General features: G+C 41.1%; 1 protein-coding gene across 2 annotated transcripts; it reads left to right on the top strand.

Moving 5' to 3' along the window:
* The first annotated feature begins 2,092 nt into the window (after positions 1-2,092).
* LOC110980486 (secretory phospholipase A2 receptor-like) lies at positions 2,093-17,094 on the top strand. Of its 2 annotated transcripts, none has more exons than XM_022237195.2 (15): positions 2,093-2,236; positions 5,396-5,483; positions 6,339-6,496; positions 7,685-7,791; positions 9,449-9,573; positions 10,650-10,807; positions 11,335-11,438; positions 12,217-12,347; positions 12,781-12,921; positions 13,194-13,390; positions 13,903-14,017; positions 14,152-14,190; positions 14,528-14,569; positions 14,747-14,823; positions 15,030-17,094. In XM_022237195.2, the coding sequence occupies exons 2-15, from the start codon at positions 5,411-5,413 to the stop codon at positions 15,093-15,095; spliced, it is 1,533 nt and encodes a 510-aa protein (XP_022092887.2). In that variant the 5' UTR covers positions 2,093-2,236; positions 5,396-5,410; the 3' UTR covers positions 15,096-17,094. The 2 variants fall into 2 exon arrangements, with proteins under 2 accessions (XP_022092887.2, XP_022092888.2); XM_022237196.2 differs by having other exon boundaries at positions 2,166-2,242.
* Positions 17,095-24,396: the final 7,302 nt, after the last annotated feature.

Genomic DNA, 24,396 nt, shown 5'->3' with positions numbered 1-24,396 from the left:
CGGGCGTGTCTTTAAATGAAATTGAGAGTCCTTTGGTAAGAACTCACCACATAGGCGCGCGAGTTTATGCGCGCGAGTTTATGCGCGTTCGACGTGGAGCACGCTGAGTACGAGCACTGAATTTATTCTGGTATGCATGGTCTTCTTGTGCACGCCTAGGGGCCGGTTCATACTTTTGGTGAACGCAAATTTGTAATGTCAATTCAAATATTCGCATCGCAAAAGCCGAACACATTTCAAATCAAGCGAAATTTCCGGATAGTTGTCGTGACGTCAAATTCGCTTCGCTTTCGCATTTGCCTGAAGTATGAACCGGCCTCAAGACATGTAAGAGCCAGGTTAGAAAACTTTGTACCAGCCTGTCTTTCTTTTGCCGATGAGAATGCACTTTAACTCAGGGCGGATAGAGTACCGAAGTGCGACGTCTTTTCGAACCAGGAGGCGTAGTGCAGACGAATGGAACGTGCGCGTGTTGGATCATGCTCTGGTTTTCACACCAATACCTTTTACACACGTTATTATGCGCTTGACGCATTCACTTCCGTACCAGTGAGATTGGTAACTGAGTACCGAGTAGTTATTGCTATACCTCATAAATATTCATGAGGCAGCCGCGACATTTCATTGGTCCCTTCCAGGAACTCACCGATGTGATAGTGTTACTATCTCCTCTCGTCTCATACGCGCGCGTGGCGCGCAAAAAGCAGGGAACTGACGGAGGGAACAATCACACTCCTTAGCGATGTCCAAGTGCAGCACGATCTTTTTGCCACCAACTCATGCGCGCAACGTGTGTACTCGGAAAAGTGAGGACAGTGTCACCAGTCTGTCAAAATGGCGTCCGGTGGTGCTTGATCACGCAGGATTTGAGGCTCGACACATCATGAGCGTTATACAGGTCACAGGTCGGAATCCAGCATCCGCAATTACAGCCGCACAGGAAAGGACAAAAAGAAGAAAAAATGAGTCACACCATTTGAAACAACACATATGGAGAAAACACAGACGGGCAGCCTGACTTGCCATCTCGATCAGGACATGACCAGCCGTCAACAAGCTCCTGTGATGGTCCTACTTCTAGAGTTCTGCGGCCAAGTTCTCCAAAGAACATTCTGCAAATTTTGAACTCTGGACAAACTTGCAGGAGAAAGAAAACCTGGCAGACTTGCCTACCGGAAATACTGCAACCAGTCAAATTTTGACAAAATATTGGCCTCTCGCGACAATTAAACGACTGCCTCAACTACCCGGTACTAATTTGACATTCCACAACTGTAATGTAAACATTTACCACAATTAAATGTAGCAAGCATTTGTTTTATTTTAAGTTGATACATTTTCAACTTGAAAAAATAAATTCAGTTTTCATTTGAATATTGAAGTTAAAATGGCATCAGGCTAATTTTTGTTGTGTTGTTTTCTTTGATAAAAATTTCTGTTTTGTAAATATACAAAACACTGAGGGATCACACAAAAATATGCTGGAATGGACTAACGAAATACTGCGGCTTCCTCATGAATGTTTATGAGATATAATAAAACAAATACAACATGGTTTTTTCGGGAAATAGTTGAAACTAATGATCCCTCGGTGTTGGATGATCTCCCTCGGCGAATTCACTATTTCCCCGCAAACCATACTGTATTTGTATAATTTTGTATGTTTTTATATGAACTCCTTTTTTGACCCCTTGCTCATATACTATATGTTTATAGTCTGGTCTAGTAAAAGCTTCTAGACAGGTTGGTTTTGTATACGCGTGGTGTTGGATGGGTTCCAGTTCAGTTGCGGCAGCTTAAATACAAGATTATCAGGAAATAATAGAGTGTACGTTTACTCGACAAGAGATACAGTTGTGAAATCGAGTTTGGCGGTCAGATATCATGGTGTCAAGAGTTTAAGAGCGTTCTGTGACAGTACTTGAGTGTTTTATTCTGACAGCGATGCCTTCAGTAGGAAGTGATAGTGATCATCATTGTTGGAGTCTGACTGAGACCATAGTTGCCTGGTACACCACGTAAACACTGCCAAAATGGCTTACACTGGAAGTTCGCCATTTATGCCAAGCATCCGGTGTCACTCGGGGATATCCGTAATTGACTGGTACAGATTTCAGGCACGAGTCTCCACCAAGGTTACAAAAGCAATAGCACTTCCTTGAAATCATTAGTTGTAAGCCAGTAGACAACGGACGACGTATGCTGACATCACAGAGTGGCTCCAGTTCAAGCCAAGGTACTGGTATGTTGCAGCACTACTAAGTCCAGGATTTATATTTTGTTACACTTTCCTCAGGAACAGAGATTATTAATGTAGGATGGCTACCCACTCTTCTGATTCTACATTAGAATGCATGTAGGCTTATGGAAATGAAGAAGTTCAGACCTAAATGAGTTTCGGGTAGACTTACCGTGATAGCTCAGTTAAAGTGCCGGTTAACAGCGTGTTCAGACTTACTGAACTCCTTTCGAGCTAGATTCAGACTGTCTAGAGCCTCGAGACCGATCAGCCGGGCAAAAACGTACAACTGATCTCGATTTGTTGTTTTCAGAATCTGATATAGAATCTGTTTTCGTCAAATTCGAAATACTGTACGAGGAATTCTAGTCCTAGGCCTAAGCATTATTTTATGGAAGACGTAATAATAACGATAGGCTTCATGTGAAACTGTTGAACGTGCTAGACCTGCAACACGTGGTTTGTATGGAGCGGTGAAGTCACATTGTAAGACGCCATGATTTGTCCAGAGCGACCACGTGGCAGGGCGACAACTGAGCACGTGTGTGGCATGAAAATTTGACATCTTATTCCGAAGTACAGATATCTCTATTACACAATTAAATTAGTGTTAACTTTGCATGTCTAGAAAAAGAGAATTTCTCCAGTGGTGCATGTGCAAAATTATATGAATACGGTTTATTTTAGGTACTTTGGTTCTTTGTGATGAAATGGCAATCAATACGGTATATATCCACGAAACGTTTTTATTTTCAACGTTAGCGCTTGAATACATGAGCAAAATTATTGGGACACTTGACATTCCTGAAGAAATTGATATTCAATGCTCTGGCTTACATTTTTCACCTTTATTAATTTTTTAAAAGGTGATTGTTGGCAGAGCGCCGAATAATATATTAGTATACTGTGCTTTACAGTTGCTACAAGATATTCATTACTGTACCTTTCACCCTTCCGTCTGAGCACTCACACTCGCTGTTTGGTTCCAAACTGTAATAACTTGGATTCATCAGTCAAGGAGACTTTATACTGATCCATCTTTGTCCAATGCTTGTGTTTCTTCGTAAAATTCAGATGTTTCACTTTGTTGGTCTACCTCAACAATGGTTTGTCAGCTGTTACTCTGCTGGCCAGTCCTTTTTCCATCAACCTCTAACACACAGTTGATGAAGAACCTACAACACCATTAGTCAGCATGCCGTTAATGATAATCTGGAAATTCTCCTGAGCTTCTTAACTTAATTACAAGTATTCAAATGTCTACCTTACGGTTTCTCCTTACTTCCTCTCCCCTCGTGGTTTTGGTTTGGTTTATTATTAAAAACTCAATAGCAGCCAGAGGCTGAATTACTGAGAGTTTTAGACATTTTAAGATTACAAGAGTTACAACATCAACACACAATTAACCAAAACAAGACAAAGTAATATTCTAAAAACGATAAACCTAAAACAATGGTTTTGGCACGAATCGGTGACTTTAAACCTATCTGAGGTGTGTTTTACAGAATTTGGGCTGCATTTTATGTCCCTGGCCATTAATCGGTACATTAGCTCCATCTAGCATCCGAGAGGACCTTTATTCATGCCCACCCTTGTTCGGTAAATTAACGTAGACCGGTCATGGAGTATGTATATGTATATGCAACACTAGCGACTCGGGTGCAGAAAACCTTGAATAATAATCCCTGTAAAGCCGGGGGTGACCTAAAAAACAGAAACCAATGTAACCGTTCGTGCTGCATATCACATGCAAATTTTAAGAGATGCATGACCCAAGGAAAACTTGATTTCGTTTCGCGAGTTACTCTCAGTGAGGGCTACCCGAGAGGTGGAACATGAAAGGAAATGAGCATACATTTTACAATTTCAACTATTTATACTTTTTACTTTATTTCTTGCGTGTAAGTGTTGACCCAAAATGGTTGGCGGCGGCACACGTTTGAATGGCAGAGTGCATCCGTGACTGAAAACCTACACCGAACGATCGCTATGACGAACATTTTGTGTCGACGCAGTCCTGTTTGTAATAACAGTGTATCTACTATATGACAAAATAATTGTTAATTAAACGTCAGAAAAAGTATTTTCTTCATAAGTAGAATCTTTATCACTGCACATAGAAATAGACCCTAACTACTCTGGACTCCTCTTCCATGTACACGAATAAACCAGCCACAATTATCTGTACAAATTCAGAACACAGCGGCTAAATCATGAAATAGTCCAACCTTTGCCCGAGATTTTGCTTGAACTCGGGCAATATGGGCGATTCACAATAGTGCGCCACCAAGAGTTTACAACGCGTTGGCCAATCACAAAGCGCGAAATTTGTCGACCCTTTGCAACCGCGTATTGGGTCGACAGATTTCGCGCATTGTGATTGACCAACGCGTTGCAAACACTTGGTGGCGCACTATTGTGAAACGCCCGTATTGTACGGGTGTCGACATATTGCTAGGGTTCGTAGTGTGGATGGCATTTCCTGTTTGGTCCATTAAGGAAACAAGTATCCTTTTCATACCCTGGATTAATAGTAACAATATACATGTACAGAATGCAAAGGGCAGGATATTTCTGAAAAAGGGTTTAGGTCCTAATTGACCAAACGTTCTTTGCATTTTTTGCTTTCTTTTTCTCATTTTTCTCTTTGAAAATTTAGTCAGTACTTACCACGTGAATATTTTGAACAAAATGTAGACAGGTGCACACATTTATTTCGAGCATCGTTTTTATTATTCGTTGCTCGTCCTGTCATTCTACAGAAAAATAAATATCTCTGCTTGAAAAAACGTTGCCAATCAAGAGTGGAATTGACCTGTCACATGATTATGTACAATCTCAATCTTCAATTGATAGCTGACTCCAAATGATTTCTGACTTTTCACAAAGCATGAGGGAACATTCTCGCCGAAATGACATCAATGCAAAGTGGTTGTGCCCACCATGAGCTCAAACCAAGTTTCAAAGTACACTCTAATTGAAACTCTAACGAGAAAGGATTGTCTCAGTCGACATTAATCATAAAATCACTTTCGGTTCTCACTCTCACCGATGTTTCTGTAGTTTATTTATAATTATTCAGATCTTTACAATTTTGTATCCGGTCTTACAAATGTGGTTTTTCCTTCCGTTCCATTGGTCCTCTTTCCCTGGTAGCTGTTGACCTGAAGCATGACTGCGTTAAGTTCATGGATCTTCTTAGCTTTGCTAGCTTCCTGTATTCTGGAGGTTTACTGCCAGTCTGGTAAGTCCATCAAATACGACCCCTTTTTACAACTGATAAACTGGCTGGTACAGTTGTTATTTATTAAAATAAAATGGATAGTAAATGATTATGCATGTCGTCACAATTTTCCCCAAGCCTCCTACCAAGGCAATGATGAGGAAAATGCCTGGATTACATGCAGTATCAAACAGTTTGAAACGCCCACAGTAAGCACAAAGAAAGAGACTGAACCAGCTTCATTTTTGGTATTCCTTGCGTGACAAATTCAAAGTCAAATCTGCAGGACGTCAACCGAGTCCCTCAGAACCAATCAGCCTGCAAGGTTGGAGACTATGACAGACATTACTCTCTGAATTATACTTCAAATGAGTGTAATTTCCACTCCTACAGGGAACCCTATTAACAATTCGAAAGAGAGCTGTTACTAAATGGCTCATCTCTCTTGGAGTTATTTTCAATCTTCAAGAATTGTTTTCAGTCATTTTAGAGTTGTTTTCACTCTTTTGGGTGCGTTTCAGGGACTCATTCTTTTGGAGAGTATGTTTTCCACTCTATCACCTGCCAATGAGCAGATCATACTTTCCGATACGCCCAGACAAAAGGTTCTCGTCAGAACCTGACTTGTTCACAAAAGAGATTTCACATGATTCAACCGCAAATTTTTCAATCTTTGTCACATAATCATGTTCATCAAAAAAGCCAATAATCAATTGTTTGCATCTACAAAAGTTTATGGAAGGTGAGAGGATCTAAGTGCTAGTTTTTCCAAATTGTTTGAATTGCATCCAATGGATTGTGTGGGCAGCATGGCCCCACTTCCTCCTACGCAGCTGACTTTCTGTCCTATTATCTATTGATCAACCTCTTTCTCAGATGACAGTCATCCCCAATTTTGCCCTGGTGGTTTCCAGTTCCGGGATCATTGTTACTGGTTTAGCACAGAACCAGCTAAATGGCTGGACGCAAATAGACAGTGCCTTCAATATGGCTCTGAAGTTCATTTGCCTGTGATTACCAATCAAGAACAACAGGTAAGAAGTAGACATCTGATTGGTCTGTGTCAAAAGGTTTGACCCCCCTCCCAAAAGCAAACATTAAATATTTTGGTCGGCATTTTTTTTTCGTTAAACTTATGCATGGTAAAGTTATGAGCACTCCTGTTATACATGCAACAAATCAGTCAAAGTGACTGGTGACTGAGACATTGGCCACTCCTCAAAATCATGTAAAGGGTCATTAGGTCGAGGTCTTCGCCAATTACAAATACTTGCACACACATTTGCTACCAACTCATGATAATAGATTGTGACGTTTGAAAGAGTTGCAGTGAGTCACTAAATTTTGTGACTCGACTAAGACGTCGAGCAGAGTTAAGTATTTAGCTTGAGTCCATTTGAGTCACAAATAATTGAACACAGAAAAGAAAAGGCGATTCCTTAGCCTTTTCTAACTCATATCTTGGCTGCTACGTTTGGTGATATTTCATCTTACTCTTCATAAAACAAAAAATGGTGCCAGTAGTTGTTGATGAAGGAGGCAAAATTTAATCCATAACAACTCCCAAATCCGATTGCGTTACACAAATCTGTTTCTTGTTATGTAATGTGGAATTTCGTCTACTTGTATTTGAATTTGTATGGCTAACATGAATCGCTAAGACGATTATGAAACCACAAATTGAGAAATGCATTTTAAGTCCAGGTCCAGGTTAGCATTACATGCTACAGAACCACTATGGAGGCAGGACAATGCGTCTAGGCTGCGGTATTTGGCAACACGATGTGAACACAAAAACGCTGCACCATGGAAGTGCAAATATTTCTCGCAAAACTGTTTTCTTTATCAGGACTCGGGTCCTATTACCTTTCACTTCTGATGAGGGATTCGAGCTGAGCCGAGTCAGTTCACCCTTCAGGACTCGGGTCAAGTAGAGTCTCCAGAAATCGTGACTCGAATCGAGTCATTGACTCGAGGAATTACAACTCAGGAGAGCTGATAGTCTTGGACACTTCCATTTAATCTTCTGCCGATTTTAGTCTATCTTTTGAGTTGAAAAAAGTGCAAGCACATATTAAGTTACATATGGCCCAAATAGATGTTTGACAGAAGTCTTTTAGCATTTCCCATTTCTTTATTCTACACACACAAAAATGAGATCAGTTGGTCTAAGTAGATAAATTGTTTGCGTTGATGTTACGTGGATTTTTGGCCTCTTTCAGGACTGGTTGCATGCGACACTGCCCTATCGTGATATGTGGATTGGTCTACATGATATACATGAAGATGGACAGTGGTCCTGGGTCGATGGCAAGTACCCAAACTACACGTAAGTTGTTTGATTTAAGCACGGAAGAGTATTTATTTTCTCCTGGTTGTCACGTTCAATCAACCAATGCCATTCTTACTGAAGATTGGCAGTGGATTACGATCCAGCTGATAAGCTGATCGATCATAGCTACTAACTCACTGTATCATTGATCGTGTCATCTGGTAGTCTTAGCCCAAGACGTCAGTGATCGATAGTTGTTTTTATTTCTGTTGAAGAGCGCCCTCGCACAACAAGTTTTTACTTACTCTCACTAAGAGCTAGTGCACAGTCTTATTATGAGTAGTTAGGGGGTGCAGTATGCACGGTGTCCGCTAACAAGCAGTAACGTCTTGAAACCAAGACTAGTCGTCTGGAAGTATATTCTTCCCGTCAATCATTTCCCAAATATGTCGCCCTTGCTGCCGATTCTACATAGAAAAAAACCCTTGGCTCGTGCTTTGTTGCGCCGGAAATGGCATTAGACAAATTCGCAGAGTTCTTGGCACAAAAAGGGTCTGAAATTGGCTGCTCAGTGGTTCGAAAAGTTTGGAAAGTAAACACTAGGGTCCTCTTGGCAATAATGCGGCTGACTTGATGATCGAAACCATTGCAATATAAATGTATTTGAGTGTTACAAACTCTGGCTGTCCAGTCCATGTTGTGGGCTACGAGGAACAGACGCTTGAAGCTCCCGTCGTCTATGTTTTTTGGTCATGGTTCACGTTTTGCGGTCATAATGAGCGCCGAACTGGGGTAAGAGAGGGCGCAGTTTCCTAGCAATGATGGCTCCTTGACGGGAACTTCACTTCGCTGGTTTCCGTATGAAATGCACGCGCTGCTGTCACGCGCCACCAACAAAATGAATACTCCCCAGCAACACAGCTCTTTTCAACCGATGAGGGGGTGCTTCTGCTCAAGGCGGATAGCGTAATTTCTTTTCCTAGGAAGGTTAGGGGTAATTATCATATACGGTTGTGGTGAACTGCAAGCTCAGTCAGGTTAAGGACACTTAGAACTTAGGAACAATGGTAAATGTCGGGCTTTACTATCCTATTACAGAAACCTATACCTACAAATTCCCCACCAAAAAAAAATTGCAACATGTAGACTCGAACCTTTGGCTTGTTGTTCTAAGCATAGGTGTGCACATGTAGAAGGAAACGGATCAAGCAATGCATCGCGGAACTTGCAATTAAGACTAATACTGGCAATAATAAGTTCATAATAAGTTACAGTGAAAATTGTGTGGTGATAATTTACTTCAAATTAAAATTGGGCCTATAAATAGTAAACATTCTTGTTTAGAAATCGCTACTTTGTCCTCTTCGGACTGATTTGAGGACAACTGTCCGCCCAAGGGCCAATAGTATTTCCTTGGTGTTTTGCATATCTTCACTGACCAGATAGCTATACCACCCGTGAAGTCAAAATCAGTAATATAGATCGCTAGCTACCTTAAAAACTTAAGGTTGACTTGCGAAGCCCAGTGTACAATTTCAAAAAGCAACATGAAAGACATAGTGCGCCTCAATGATATATGGAACGTTGAGAGCGGCTGCTTTGACTTGCAGTGCTCAATCGCCATTGTAACTCTGTGGTGGGTCTGTGGATTCAACTGACAAGTTATTTTAACACAAACAGAAAAGAGTAACTTTGTGTGTTATTTTTGTCATAGTAATTGGGCTGCTCCTCATCCGTCGAACTCTTCTGATCATAACTGTGCGATTATGTCTCGTGTTGGAGGCGTATGGGTAGATAAGACTTGTGAATCCACACACCACTACGCATGTTCGTCAACACGTAAGTGACATTTTAATGTGTTTTGTGGTATGCATAAAATATACGCCCAGCAAAGATAGGTTTATTTCCTTTTAAATTGCTGAAGTCCTAAATGTTCAACTCTGAGGCAGGAACATATGCGACCAGGAAAATTTATATGGAATGGGTTTTGTTTGCACGGCTGTGCTCTCTTCGTCGGGAAAACGAGAAAAGTCGCTGCATTTTCAAGACGCACTTCAAACGTTGCGGCAGTTAGTAGGTACCGTAATTCATGTCTAAACATAAATTCAATGTACTTTTTGAGTCTAGGCCTGTCAGTAGAGCAGCTCTTTAGGTCGCGTTGTTTACTGGAAGTTGCTGTTATAGGGTCTGCGCAGTGTTTACGTCACAGTCAAGTTTTTTTCCTAAATGTGACTGCTAAAACTATGGTTTGCCGTCGGTACAAAAGGAAACGAATAATTCACAAAGTTTAAAATTAAAGAAGGGCCCACGCAGCTATCAGAACTCCAGATAATAATAATTATACATACTAATAAATACTAAGTGAAACTATTTAAAATTAATGAGACAAATGTCCATTTTGAAGGAATTGAAGATAAAATCCAAGACCAACCAAAAGGTGATATCTCTGCAAAGTTTGGCCGCCCATACAAGTTGTAAGTAAAATGAGAGTGGTCTATCTGCTCCGAGCTGGAACAAAGGACGACGTGTTTTGAAATGGAATTGACAGTCTTTTATTAGTACGCACTCGCACCGCATAGGCGCGTGAGTTATGCGCATTTGACGCTAAGTACGCGCTACGAATTTAGTCTGGAATGTAATGATCTTCGCATGCACGCTGAGTCCGAGCAAGACCCCGGTTGGAAAACTTAGTTCATTGTGAGGGTGCGCTTCAGCTCAGGTCGGGTCGCAACAGCGATTTGATGGTATCCCATCGAAGGGCTCTTCAATTGTCCATGCACCTCCCCCCGCCCCTCCCCCCGCAGTTCATTGCCCATGGGACTTGCTATAATTGCTTATACTTACTTTCCCTTATAATACATTGGTACGATCCCTGGTGGCAAAATTAAAAAATTAACAGCTCTTCTTTGTTGCAGCCAATTATCCCATTTGCCACAGCGGAGGTATATTTTTCCGTGATCGCTGTTACTGGAAAGCAGAGGGAGTCAGGAGATCCTTGCAGGATGCCAAGGCAGCGTGTGGAAAGATTGAGGAGGGAGCACAATTGGTTGTCATCCATGATGGGGAACTCAATGTATGTCATGATGGATAATCGCGACATTTTAAGCCTTTCAGAAATGTGCAAGTGATGTAGTGCGGTTGGGTCGAGTAAAACTTGTTAGATTGGCTTGGGTTATAGGCCTACTCTGCGAGGTTAGATGAAGGTGTTTACATACCTTAGGTGGGTTAACACAGCCCACAGAGTGCCGGTTGTGTCGACTAAATCAGGTCACAAAGCAAACTTCTTAAAATGGCTTCAAAGGCCATTTGGATGATGAGCGATCAAAAGCAAAATGATGAAAAAAACGCTCCACAATATCCAGATTAAAATAGCGTTCGTCCGATTAAAAACAGACTATTTGTTCCTGCTGGGCGAGTGGTAAAAGCGGCTGATTGGGATGCGGTGATCTTCTGCGTGCTTGATAGGTTCAGGTTTATTGATTGTTTTTAATAGCAGATAAGTTTGTGTTTTCTTAAGTTTATATCGATAACTGAATTTGGTTCGGTTGTGTGATTTTCTGCTAATCGTAGCGATTTTTGTCACTGTTGATTTCATTGCAGACTTTCTTATCCAAGTTAGTATATCCAAAAATATGGATTGGTCTTACTGACTCTCGGAATGAAGGGCACTTTACATGGATTGATGGAAGCAGACTAACATTCAGGTATGGTTTAATTCGAATTTTCGACATTTTCAAATTTTTGTATTCGTGTTTTTCTTTCTTTTTTGTAATACCATAAAATGTCTACGAAGCATGCAGGCAAGATGCATTATTTCTCAAAATAAATTCCAAAGAATTTCAAGTTAATAACAGTCTTTTATGTAAAGTGCTAAGTTGGGTTTTCTCGCATTGCTGTCTTTAATCTAGACATGACCCACAACAATCTTTACAACTGCCAAACAGGATTGATATACGACATAAAGACTGTAACTCTCAGAATCACCCATGATCGCAGTCAGCTAAACATTATAGAACGAAAAGATTAATCTTGAGACTGCATTCGTATGTGTATGGGCACGATCGTAATTGTCGAAGATGGCAAAAACATTCAGAATGTTTTGTAACTTTCAAAGGAATAGTATTGATTTTAACTAGTTCAAAAATGTAACTTAAAAGTTTATTTTGTTAAGTTGTAAAATCATATTTAGTCAATCTATTTATACTAATTAAATTGACTCCAAACCCCAGAACATCAAAAACAGAAAGAGCAGTTTCGTCATACTTCAACCTGTGACTCGGAATCCCATCCGTAGTCTATCTTGCAGGACTGGTTGCCTGCAAACGAAACCTAATTCGAAATAAATACATGTATATTAATCAGTTTATGAAATGACTTGTCAAAAGTCCAACATGCTCTAACGCCTTGAACTGTTATATTTGTGAACAGAGATATGCAGTAACAATTTATTAACTGCGTTGCATTTATTTTGATTTTTGGAAGGAATTGGCTGCCAAAGGAGCCCAACGATTACGGCAGGGGTGAGGATTGCGTAACATTGGACTACAATACAGGCGGCTGGAACGACGTCCCCTGTCATGGTCATTTTTACTCTGTGATCTGTGCTTTACCTTGTAAGTCTTGGCTAGAAAATGTGTGGACTGACTTTAAGTGGAGCTGCAATGAATTTTTCTTAGACACAATTTTTCTACAACTTTTTACTCTTCATTGTAAGTAAACTCTTTGAAAAACTTCTTTTTTAAACACTAACAATTATCCATGCTCTCCTGGACAACGGAGGGCGCTGTTGCTGTGATGTAATCTGGGGAAGGCATAGGTTTTCTGTTAAAATTGTGAATTCAAAAATTTACTTACTGAAAACATTTCTTGGAGGAATTTAGTTTCCGCTAGAAATGTCTACAAAATATGGCTGAAAAATTTTCCACTCTTTGCAGAACTTAATAGTTCTTGCAAATGATGGAAATAAAATAGAGAAAAATAATAGTTACTTAAAGGCCCACCTGCAAGAAGTTTATGTTGCCACTTGTGTTTCTGCTTTTTTCACAGCATGTAATGATGAAGGATCTGGCGATTCTGGACCGTGCCTTGATAGCAGTGAGCAGTGTTCGTGCGTATCAGGAGGTTACTGCTCAGACGTTGGCAGATGTCACTGCTTGGAGCGATTCCACGGCATGGTGTGTGACAAAGGTTAGTTCGTTATTGAATCATCTAATCCACAGTCAGTTGTCAAACTTATCACCTAAAACGCAGCCAACTGGCAGTTGAAACTTCATTTTCTGCCGCAAGTAAAGACAGAAATGTGGTCAATAAACGAAAAGGAATCATTATAGTATGACGAATTAGCTAACCTAATAACTCATTTGTTCTTTGATACGTACAGTGCATATAATCTCCGACAAAAACGGTGATTAGTAATTTAATTTCTTTTCATGTTGTTTCTCCTAATTTGTCATACGTAGCTGATGTCAGGGTGAGACTGCGCACCGCGAGTCATGTGATGGAGGGTGAATCAATCGAGTTCAAATGTCACGTGAACATCCCTAAGAGTGACTATTCTCTTCAAATTCAACACCTGATTACACACTCCTCTCACAGACCCCTTCCAGAAGACAGGACTCGCTTTTATTTGGATAACGAGGAGACTGGTTACCACAGGGTAGGTCTGCCAAATGTCACTTTTAACACGGTTCATTACTGGTACCTCAGTGCATCTAGAAGGCAAAAGAGTGTCCAACCACTCACCAAAAGAATGCATCCCTTGTAAATCCACCGCAAAGAGTTAAAGCCACTCTAAAAAAGTAAAAACCACTCCAAAAGAGTGAAAATCACTCAGAAAGAGGAGCCATGTAAATGGCAATTTTTTTGAGTTGTCCTTTATTTTGCTCCTTAGAACAATGGAAATGTCACTCCTTTATAGTGCTTTGTACACTTTTTTACTCTTTTTGAGAGTTTTTATGAGGGACTCGTCCTTTTTGACAGTGAGTTTTTCACTCTTTCGCATTTAAAGAGTATATGCAGGTCTCTTAATTAAGTTGACTGTAGGACTATGACAGCTTTTGGACCCATTACTTTATGAAAAACATTTGAATGCTCAAGCTATTTTCATCGACTTGATGTTCAGCGTGATTTATTTTTAATGTCTTCAATTTCATCTGGTATCATTTCAAGGTTGTAATATCCAATGCCACTATCAACGACACAGGAAACTATGTTTGCGTTGTTTCAACATCTGCTGGTATAGAACCATTAACAAGAATGGACAGCACCCACGTCAAGGTCAAATGTAAGTATCGATCGTATAACTACGCATCTTATACCAACAAGTTAAAAAAAAACTATATAGGCCGGTGAATTGCGGTAGTCTCCCACGTGTGCTCTGTATAATTCCAAATGTTTTGTCTGTGTATTATTTTACAGCAAATGCCCCACCTGCTTCCAAGCCAAGATCCAATAAATGTAAGACAACAGATACACCTCCATCGTCAATTTAAATAAAGTTTACAACATTTATTGTTATCCCCAGTAAAATTAAACTGACAAATGGAAGAATCTCCAACACAGGGCTGCTTCTCTGAGATGGAAAAGCCCCTGTACGATATTACAGAGGTTACGGGTTGAAATCCTGCTTTGGTCAGTTTGTTTGTTCATCTTTACAACGTGTTCAATTGTGTCTCAAACACTGACTACGCAGCCCGGAAAGACCAAATTTGTTTGGTTTAATGTGTCTCAATCAAAGAAAAGTACCAAAGCAATATGAAGTAACACTTTTGTTCTTTTTCTCATCAATGACAAGCCTCCAAAGAAGTGTCGGACAATACAACAGGCAGCAATTCTGGTAAGAAATTGTGGTTGTCGGAGCTGGCCCAGCTGACCATTTCAAATTGGAACTGGCCCCCAAGTACAGAGCTCGATATAATTACATGTATTATTTCTGTTATGGCCAATCACATATGAATCTTAGCAAGCGCCTGCAATCGTGAAGCCAATAATTTTGTTTTGGTTCCTGCGGCAGAATCTGGATTGACCGTCGCTGTAGCTGTCTTGGCAGCCTGTTGCATCCTACTCATCATTGTGCTGGTGGTTGTCAAGGTAAATTAAACATTAGGACAGAAACGTCGCTACAAGAAAGATTGGTCGAATGTTTTAGCACCCCTGCCCCCTCACCCCACCCCCAATGCACAATGACTGGACAGATTAGCAATTCACATGCATATAGTTATACCAGGAGCTGCAAGTGTTTTTTGTCAACTTACTGGCTCTGTTTATTCTCTGTTTCCCATCGTCATTTTCTCCAGGTTCTTGCTAAAAGACGGGAAAGGATGTACGGACCTCGGGTTCGAATGAGTGCCCTATTGTCGTGAGGAGACCAGTTTCTAAAAATAAAAGTACGCTACTCGATTAATGGTTGGACATGATACCTGACATCCAACCTTCTCCTGGCAATGAATCTGATTGTAAATACTTTTTAGGTACCAACGAAATTATGTCTGTGTAAGTTAGGTTTCAGCTGAACAGCAAGAGGCTCGTTCTTACCATCGATCTGAGATGGATAAATGCAATTTCGCGCAGAATTTTGTAAAGCGGGTACGTGCTGGCGTCGGAAAGCCATGGGAACTTACTACGTTAACTAAGGCATGTAAGTTTTGTGCGTAAGTTTCATAACGCGTAAACGTTTACCCTTGCTGTTTTTCAAATTAAATCTGTCCAGTAAAAAGTGAAAAGAAACTGTGTCTCACAGGCTGGAAGAAAGCAGCCTATCCTTATGCTGTGTACTAGGCCAACGAGCGAAGAAACGCGAGAGAGCTTGACACATTGATGGATGAAATAATGGCGATCTTTGACTATAGACTGTAAGTCTGGAGATCTGAAGTGTATGTCAACTCCCGTTGCAACGATTATTCATAAAGACTTCCCCTTAAGTTAGGGTGCAAATGGACCACTTTAGTGGCAATGATGGATCAGGGGGAGTATCCAAACCAAAATTTGTGTATGGATTGATTTTTGGTTTGTTTGATTTGTTTTGTTTTTGGAAGGAGGGTTGTTTCAGAATTTCCGTCTGTAAAGTTTTGGGCCTTTCCGATTGAAAGTCAAATTTAACATGCTTTTACACGCCCAGTTGTTTCCCCGATGGATCCAATGGATGGATCCAATCACTGGCGTATCCAGCAGGGGGCCAACTTGTCCCCTGATTTTACTTTATGCTTCATGGGATGGGAAAGAAAGTAATCAGTATATTTACTTATCAAATATTAGCACCAAAACCCTAAGAAGACAAGATCACGAAATAAAAGTGAGGATATTGGGACCGCGAGTAAGGCTTTTGATATCATTTTGTTTGTTCCCCAGCATCATTTTTGAATATGCTGAACTTAATGAAACCTAAGAAACCACGTCATTGCAAATGAAATGTGGGGGGGGGGTTGGTTATGTAATCTCGAAGAAATACGCATTTGAGTGTATTTTTTCCTTCTCCTTAAATTATCTCAACCTTTAAATGCTGTGTATTTGAGATTATGTGTTTAATTTTTCTTCTTTAATCTACATGATTAGTTTGCATGACTTTTCGTGTTAGATTTCCTTTTTTATCTAAAAACCTGACTTTGAGAGTTGTACATATTGTTCTTTGTTGATGATATGATTTGGCAGCGTAACAGTGTTAAGTCAAAGTAAGAGTGCCGGCAACAGATCGGTATACGTTTCCACTTTGAGAGACATCCAAGTCAATCATAGAACTGACTGATACGGGCAACAAAAATTTGTTGTCAGCATGGGTATATAGTCTTGCCAGGTAAAGGCAGTTACGGTTATTTTTTTGTAGATAGATAACATTGTTCGCATGGGCTAAATATGCTTTTGAAGAACTTGTAAACTTACAAAAAAAAACAATCTTAAGACTGATAGGCCCTATCTCGAATAGTTTACTTGTCTTCGTTTAGTTTGCTTGGTTAAATACATTAAATGCTTATAATGACAATTTGATTATAGATTAAATAGAAGATTGAAATTAGAAAAGGGAATTTTTTTGCTATAGATATTATTATAGCACTGCGTAGCCTGCCATTTTGTTTTGAAAAATATTACCGTATGCATACTACACAGGTTTTTAGTCATTTTCACCAAATTAGATCTAATGCATGGTGCGTCTCAGTTTATGAATACCATGTGGTTTTAAACATCCAATACCGGTAATAATTTCTTCAATTCGTTTGACGCAAAACAAGAACATTTGCATAAAAGAGATTTAACGTGAGTAGGAACAGGTACAGTACTAGATGCTCACACTTTATACTCAAAAAGTAACGTGACATGTCTTTTTGACAGCACTAATAACATCATAATGAACACCGTTCTTAAGTTTAATTGCTTTATCCTGGTGTTGATGTACATGCTTAATTTCAGTATAAAAGGAAACACTGAAAAACCAAGAATACTCTGCATTTTATCTACTCCAATCCGGGAAGACATTGTTGATATAAACCGTTGTCATTGGTTAGTGTCAACAACCACCTCCCCGCCAACGTGACAAGAAGAGCAATTTGTTAAAGGTCGATGACAGTCACTAAGCAACAGAATTATTGCATTAACACTGATGGCTAATATCAAACTTCAGGATCTGATGAACGTCTTCCTGATTTTATTTACATACTCGATACAGAGTACTGCTCTGCATCGCCATGAGAACATGTCGACTTTCCATCAGCTCCATGCAGCACAGTTAGATAAACGTATGAAGTGCTCGAACAATGCTGATTGAGAACAAAACGGTATATTCTTCTGTGGTAAGTCAAGGCAACTTCGATGCGGAAAAACGCTTTCCCTCAGAAACGCGCAACACCATCGAAGTGGGGTCCTTCGAAGCAAACATCAAAACATTCATAAGCGGGCGGCATGTTATCTCATTGACAAAAGCTCTATTAACACTGAAAATAATAGACCTTTTGTACAGACATTTATATGGAGGAGACACACCTGTAGCTTTATACTTCCTAGGGGGAAGTGATGCGTTCGCAAACCTGTCGTGTGTCTCTACGATTACATGCATCATCAAACTATACAAACTGATTATCATTGGTACGTGAGCTTCTGGACAAGGATTCTGGCCGATTTAAAGCGAAACATATCTTTGTAAGAAAAACAGATGTTAGAATGGCTCTTTCTGTGGTAGACAACGTAACGACCGAATTATTCCATGACTGGAATGGTAACAGCACTACTGCCCCTGAGGGACAAATACAGCGGGCCCTTGACGTTATCAAGGCATCTCTGATTGGTACCACAGCGTTATTGATTATCGTTGGTAACTCCTTCTGTTTGGTGGTACTTCGTCGTACCAAAGATGTTCCGGCTGTCTCCAGGATATTTATGGCTTCTCTTACCACAGCTGACCTGCTGAACGGGGCCTTTGTAGTGGCTCCAGTCTGCGTTTCATCGGCACTGAACACATGGCCGATTCTGAGCAAGCCGTTTTGCTATATCCATGAAATATTGGCATCGATGTTTGGTTCCATCACAGTCCTGTGTCTGTTTGTAGTGAGCATTGACAGGTACCTTTCGGTATCAAGACCGCTTCGATATGAGGTTCTCGTGACAAAAAGGGTCGCGCTTTTACTGACCCTTCTGGTCTGGGCTTTACCGCCCATTACCCGCGCTTGTCTTACACCGTACCAGACCGGCTACGAAGTGGTTTTCCGTGAAGACAGTGACATGTGCTGGTTGGCGCCAGGCGATCCCAGTAGTTTCACTTACGGCGTCTTCTTATTGATATATATTATTCTACCATTTGTTGCATCATGTATTATCTATGTAAAACTCTTCCTCCTAGCTCGTCATCATCAACGTTGCATTGCCTCCCAGCTGTCAGATTCCAGCATTCATCGGAGGCGTTTTCGGCGTAACACCAAATCAGCCGTCACCTTTTTCGCATTAACTGTGACTTTTGGTATTTCTTGGACCCCGTTTGTCATAAGTTGGTTCTATCGTATGATCAATAACCGCAGCCCTCACGTTGCTATCGTAATTCTAATACAGCTCACCAGTTTTTCAAATAGTTGGATCAACTGTTTAGTGTATTATTTCAGAAACAAAGTTTTCCAGAGAACCGCAAAAGAACTCCTTCGGCTCACTTGTCCCAGTTGCCATTCAAATAAAGTAGATCCTGTTGTCTTGTAATAAACCACCAACAAAACTAGCATTCACAATCAACGGAAAAAGTGTGGTCGGCTAAACATGCTTCCCTCGCAGGCACAAAAGAATGGAAAGAATTCCTTGTCATACCTGATGATTGCTATTTGTTTGGACTTTCGTAAGCTCCTAAACCCAACCTGTTGTCCATCTCTTCAAAGTTACTCTACATTAGGCTATAATTTCTGGGCATTTTTCTTTTTTTGATTCCTAACTCTTTTGTTTATTTGTTTTGAAATTGTCGGGTGAATTCATTTTGTCAAAAGAATTGACGACAAAAAAAGCCGATGTCAAAACTTTGTGGTTATAGCCTGCAATGTAACCGTTCAATGGTGAACAGATAATGTTTATAGTGCTTGAAGAAGAGCATGTGTTGCCACCAGAGAAACCAATACATGTACTTGGTTAATGGGAATACGGCCAACTATACAAGCTAAGGCTGTCAAGGGACGGCAGTGTTTATATTCCTAAATCACGACTTCAACATTATATTGGGACAGTTTTTCTATTCCTATTCCTCAAAACGCGTCACGTTATTCGCCCCGAGCTGAAGTGCACCCCCAATCGGCGAAAGAAAGACAGTAAGACCATACATGCCGGATTATCCTCGACTCCATGGGCTGCGTGCGCGCGTAGAATACAAAAATGACGCTGATTGGCTGTTTAGGATGAATGTACATGAATGTAAATTCAGACGCGTGCGTATTTCAAAAGTTGCGCACTCGTGCCCACGTATTCTCTTGCACGTCACGCACGCATAAATCTGCGACGCTCGTAAACACGTTGACTAAAGTCTCAATTTAAATATCCCAAATAGGGTGCGTTCGATTAGCTTACACGTGTAAGTTAAACTTGCACGAGAGCGTTCGTTTAGCCATCACGTGATCCTCGCGCGTACCCTGGTGTCAGCCAAAACTACCCCGGCTAGCGAACGGGTCTCTGGAGGCTGCCCAAGTGTAATGACGTCACGGATGGACTGTTCGTGCATGGGCATGATGGAACGTGGCGGGGACTTGACCTTCTTCCCAGAATGCCTTTGCGAATACGCTGCAGCGTTCGGTTAGCCTCATTCTGAGGCTTCCCTTGCGTGTATGTAACACTGGTGTATTCAGGGGAACTAATCGAACGCACCCATTGTATGATATTTAAATTACACAAAACCAGGGGTTAGATCGCTCAAGGCATGTTGGGAACCAACATGGCGCGGCAAGATCGTTCCCACGGGAACGAGGTTGATTAGTTACGCGTGCTCCGGGTCAATAGCGCCATATACTTGCACGCCTAATGGCGCGCCTATGCGGTGAGTAGCAAAAAAAAGCCCTCTTTTGTTCCGCTTGGAGCGGATAACATCTGATAATGTCCGCCGAGAAAAGATAATACCCGCTACGTGCAATCACACACTGGCACTTGGTTACGCTTCGTTTGGGTGCGTTCGATTAGCTTCCCTGAATACACCAGTGTTACACCAAGGGAAGCCTCGAAATGAGGCTAATCGAACGCTGCAGCGTATTCTCCAAGGCATGCTGGGAAAACGGTCAAGTCCCCGCCACGTTCATTCTTTGATGTCCATGCTCGAACGGTCCATCCGTGACGTCATTACACCTGGGCAGCCTCCAGAGACCCGCCCGCCAGCTGGGGTAGCGGTGGCTGACACCAGGGCAGTCACAAAGATCACGTGATGGCTAAACGAACGCTCTTTTGTAAGTTTGACTTACACGTGTAAGCTAATCGAACGCACCCTTTATGATCGGATCTGATCAGGAGCCTGAGTGCACGCAACGTGCCACGCGCGCACCATGTTCATTGAAGGGGATTCTATAGAGTACCGATGTAAATACGTCACACGCACGCATGAACTCTGCTTGCCATGAAGAAGGTACTCGGTTACCGAAAGCTCGGCAATCACATATTTCAGATCACTGATTTGATATTATTTTCTCGTCGATATTATATGTTAAAGGCATTAGCGCGAGAACAAGCGCGTGAACCAACACACGCGCGTACTCCATTTGTTTGCACTGCACTTTCTGGTTCACAGTGACGTCACACTTCGGTACTCTATTGGATAACTTTCTTTATACCATAGAATGGACGGGGGTGTTGGGAAAACAATTTAGAACAAAATCCTGAGCCGGTCTTAAACGCTCGGTTAACACCGGCCAAGCACATTTTATTCCTTTGTGAAAATGCCTATCCTTGCGGGTATTTTAGCTACTTTGTGTCGCGTGCAGATAAAAATACCGAAATCTGTTTAAAAACATCTTTAGAAATAATGTATCCGTAAAATATTCCTTTCGCCACAAACATTAAGTGCTTCGGGGTAAAATAATTACAGATCAAACGATACGTGCAACTTGCCGTTCGAATTGACGTCGAAATAGTGCACCTTTCAAGCATAGAAACTCTCTAGAAAAGCGCTGTTGCAATAATTTTAGGTAGTTAATAACTGTTAAGGTTTAATAAATGTTAGACTAATCTTTAAATTACCCATTATACCTAAGGGTAGAGTCTCACTGTGGACGCTGTTTGAGTTTTGCCGTTTCGCAATGGAGTTATAGTTCATGACTAGAACTGTACACAGAATGACCAACCATTGAAGAAATCGAAGCTTTTGCATGTTGAACGTTCTCGATTCTAGTGTTGACGTCATATATTTTGTCCTTTGGTGCAATGTAACCTCCTTATACCTATTGTATATAATGTCTGATACGCTTCATCTTTAATTTTATGGTTAAGATTTTCTGTCGTCTTATTGATTTGTTTATCGTGCAATCTTGTCCTTTTTTTCATGAAAAAAGAACATGTTTTCGAATATTAAATTTTGTGCAACTATGCTACTCTGGTCCTATAGCTTATACCTTAAATTTCGTAATGCATATGCGCTTGTGTCCCGCTCAAGTGTTGCCCACATCCATCCGATGATGTGTTCTTCAAATCACCCATTCTATTATCGTTCATCAACAGAATGAAGAGAATATTCAAAATCAGTAGAAAGTAAAATTAAGGTCCCTAATAAATCACAGTAATTGATCCGTGGACAGGACTGTGCACGAGTCGACTGACACACTTCGATAATGGTCCTTTATTATCTCTTTGTCAAGCAAGTCGGTTAATAACCATTGTAACTGATGAGCTCCAGTTTGTACAGCCATTATTCCTACTTTTAAGGACTGTGTTCCCCATTACTCTGATGGCTCTTATTACGTTATAGGGAAATGACTGTTGACGAATTGCAGTTTAAATGAAATAACAGACAGCTTGGTTGAGTGAAGCAATATGAGAAATATGGGGCTTTTTCACAAAGTATGGGCATTTCCATTTCTTCCCAGTGAAAAGCCGCCAGTAGATTAGCCCTTGTGAATTGTAATAAATCAGCTCACGTAGTCTATACATCGACCATTCCCCAGTTGTACTCAGGACTGCGTTGAAAGCCTCCTGTTAGTTTAGGGCAAATTCTGTGTCTCGTGGCCAGGGTACAAAATTTATGTTGTGTGGTGTGAGGTGTGTGCAAGAAAGGGCGAGGGGGTTGTTCTTGTAAAATGGTAGAACCACCCTTACGGTCTGATCATGATGTCACATGATAATGAGATAACACTCATGATATTCAGGATACGAAAAACTCATTAAATAGGCCTGTGCCTGGCGTCATAATAATAATAATAAAATACTTGACAAACACTTGAATTGACGCAGAAGAAATAAGTAAACAGAACTCTCCGATTTAAAGGAAAAGCCTACGGTTTTGTTTTGCTTATAAAATGCCAGGGCACAGTCCCTCAAGACTTCACCTCCTTTGTCACATTTACCTATGCAAATATGTCCTGAGAGCTTTACTTGGGTAATCTGAATTTCTGTTGAAGGTTTTGCTGATCAACAGTTCAGTGGAAAATGAATCTGTGATCTACCGTTGGAGCTTTTCCCAAGGCCTAGGCCTATAGCTTTATGATACGTTACGAGTTGAGACCTATACATACAGCTATCATTGAGTGACATGAGAGTAAAAATGCGATGGGACGGTGTGTGAAATGTTTGAATTATGTATAAGCCGCAGTTCACTTGCTTTCAGTGCCTCTCAGAGAACTTGATAAGTACCCTTAAGTTCACTTTCGCCCACGACACGTGCCATACCATAGAGTTGACTCAAGTCGGGATCCCTGTGATGTCTTCGTTTTTACTTTGGATACATATTGAGACTGTGCGCCGTCACTTGCTTCGCGCCCTAATGGTGTCCACTTATTGCTATGAGTTAAGTTCGATCCTGACTTGACAAATCTGCCAACTGTTTTTAAACTGCAGCGAATGGGCTCACAAGTGGTAAGCAGCCAATACATTGCTGAACTTGTTTTTGCGTCGTTCATACCTGCATTATAATGAACGAGTCTACAAGTCTGACTACTTTGATTGATGGAAATTCCGTATGCATCATGCAAGATCATGCATTTTTATGAATAGCTACATATCACCGACGAGGGGTCTGATTAGCTTATCCGTCAAGTCCGACTTACTGGTGACGTACTATGACACACGTTGTACAATAAAGGCTATCAAATGAGGGCGCCTTATAACTTATGCGAGCAGTTGCCGGCAGAGCGCGACGATAGCCTGCGGACGGATGACTGACTTGGAAGAGCAACGTAAGTCCGACTTGATTCAAGTCTAGCCATGGCCGTTTTCCAATAGTCAATTCGTCTCCGTCTCAGCTTCGTATAGGACACCAATCCCAGATTGTGGGCCGGAAGCGTATAACTTAAATTGAAATACTGTGGTGTTTGGTTCTTTTGCATCTTATTTGATCTTTTGTGGAACTATCAGACTTACTTTTGGGCATACAACCTCAAAGTCAGGAAGTAAAAAAAAACAGTTGAAGCCTTAAAATGGACTCCAAGTCGAGTATTAGAAAACGGCCCATGCCACGGTTGAAAACCCGAGTTTGCGTTGAGAACGTAGAGGGCACTGTCCACGTATGGAAATAGACGGACATTATAGGGTGCACTGAACTAATTCAAGCTCCATTGAAAATAGTGTAAAATCAACCAAGTTTGGAGCCCCATGGCAGGCAACTGAAGTCCCTGAGGCCTCTCAAACAAAAATCAATGTGCTGTTTGGTCCTTCAGATTTCATTTGATTTTCAATTTTTAGTAGGTTAACCAATGAATTTTTTAATTATCCGCCCAAAACAAACTCACCCCCCAAAAAGTGAATGTTGCCAAGCCCTCCCAGCGGCCATTTTTCAAATGACATCCCTCACCTTCCTGGGGCTCTTCTGACTAATTTTCAATCCCATTTTTGTCTGCTTTGCCCCCAGATGGGTGCCCCTGAATCTACAGAGATGATCCTGGGCCATACTGACACAATTCCACCATTTCCTGGCCCAAACAGACCCCTCTTTTCGAAACAATCTCTGGGGGGTACTTTTTCTGCGCCTCGGCCCGGCGGAGAATTTTCCTTGAATTGGGACACTGCACCCTTTAGGTCGTGCTC

The sequence above is a fragment of the Acanthaster planci genome, linkage group LG02 (assembly GCF_054643075.1).
Source record: "Acanthaster planci isolate LZ-2023a linkage group LG02, COTS_SCS, whole genome shotgun sequence".
NCBI classification, from domain to species: Eukaryota; Metazoa; Echinodermata; class Asteroidea; order Valvatida; family Acanthasteridae; genus Acanthaster; species Acanthaster planci.
This window is presented reverse-complemented; position numbering and strand designations above follow the sequence as displayed.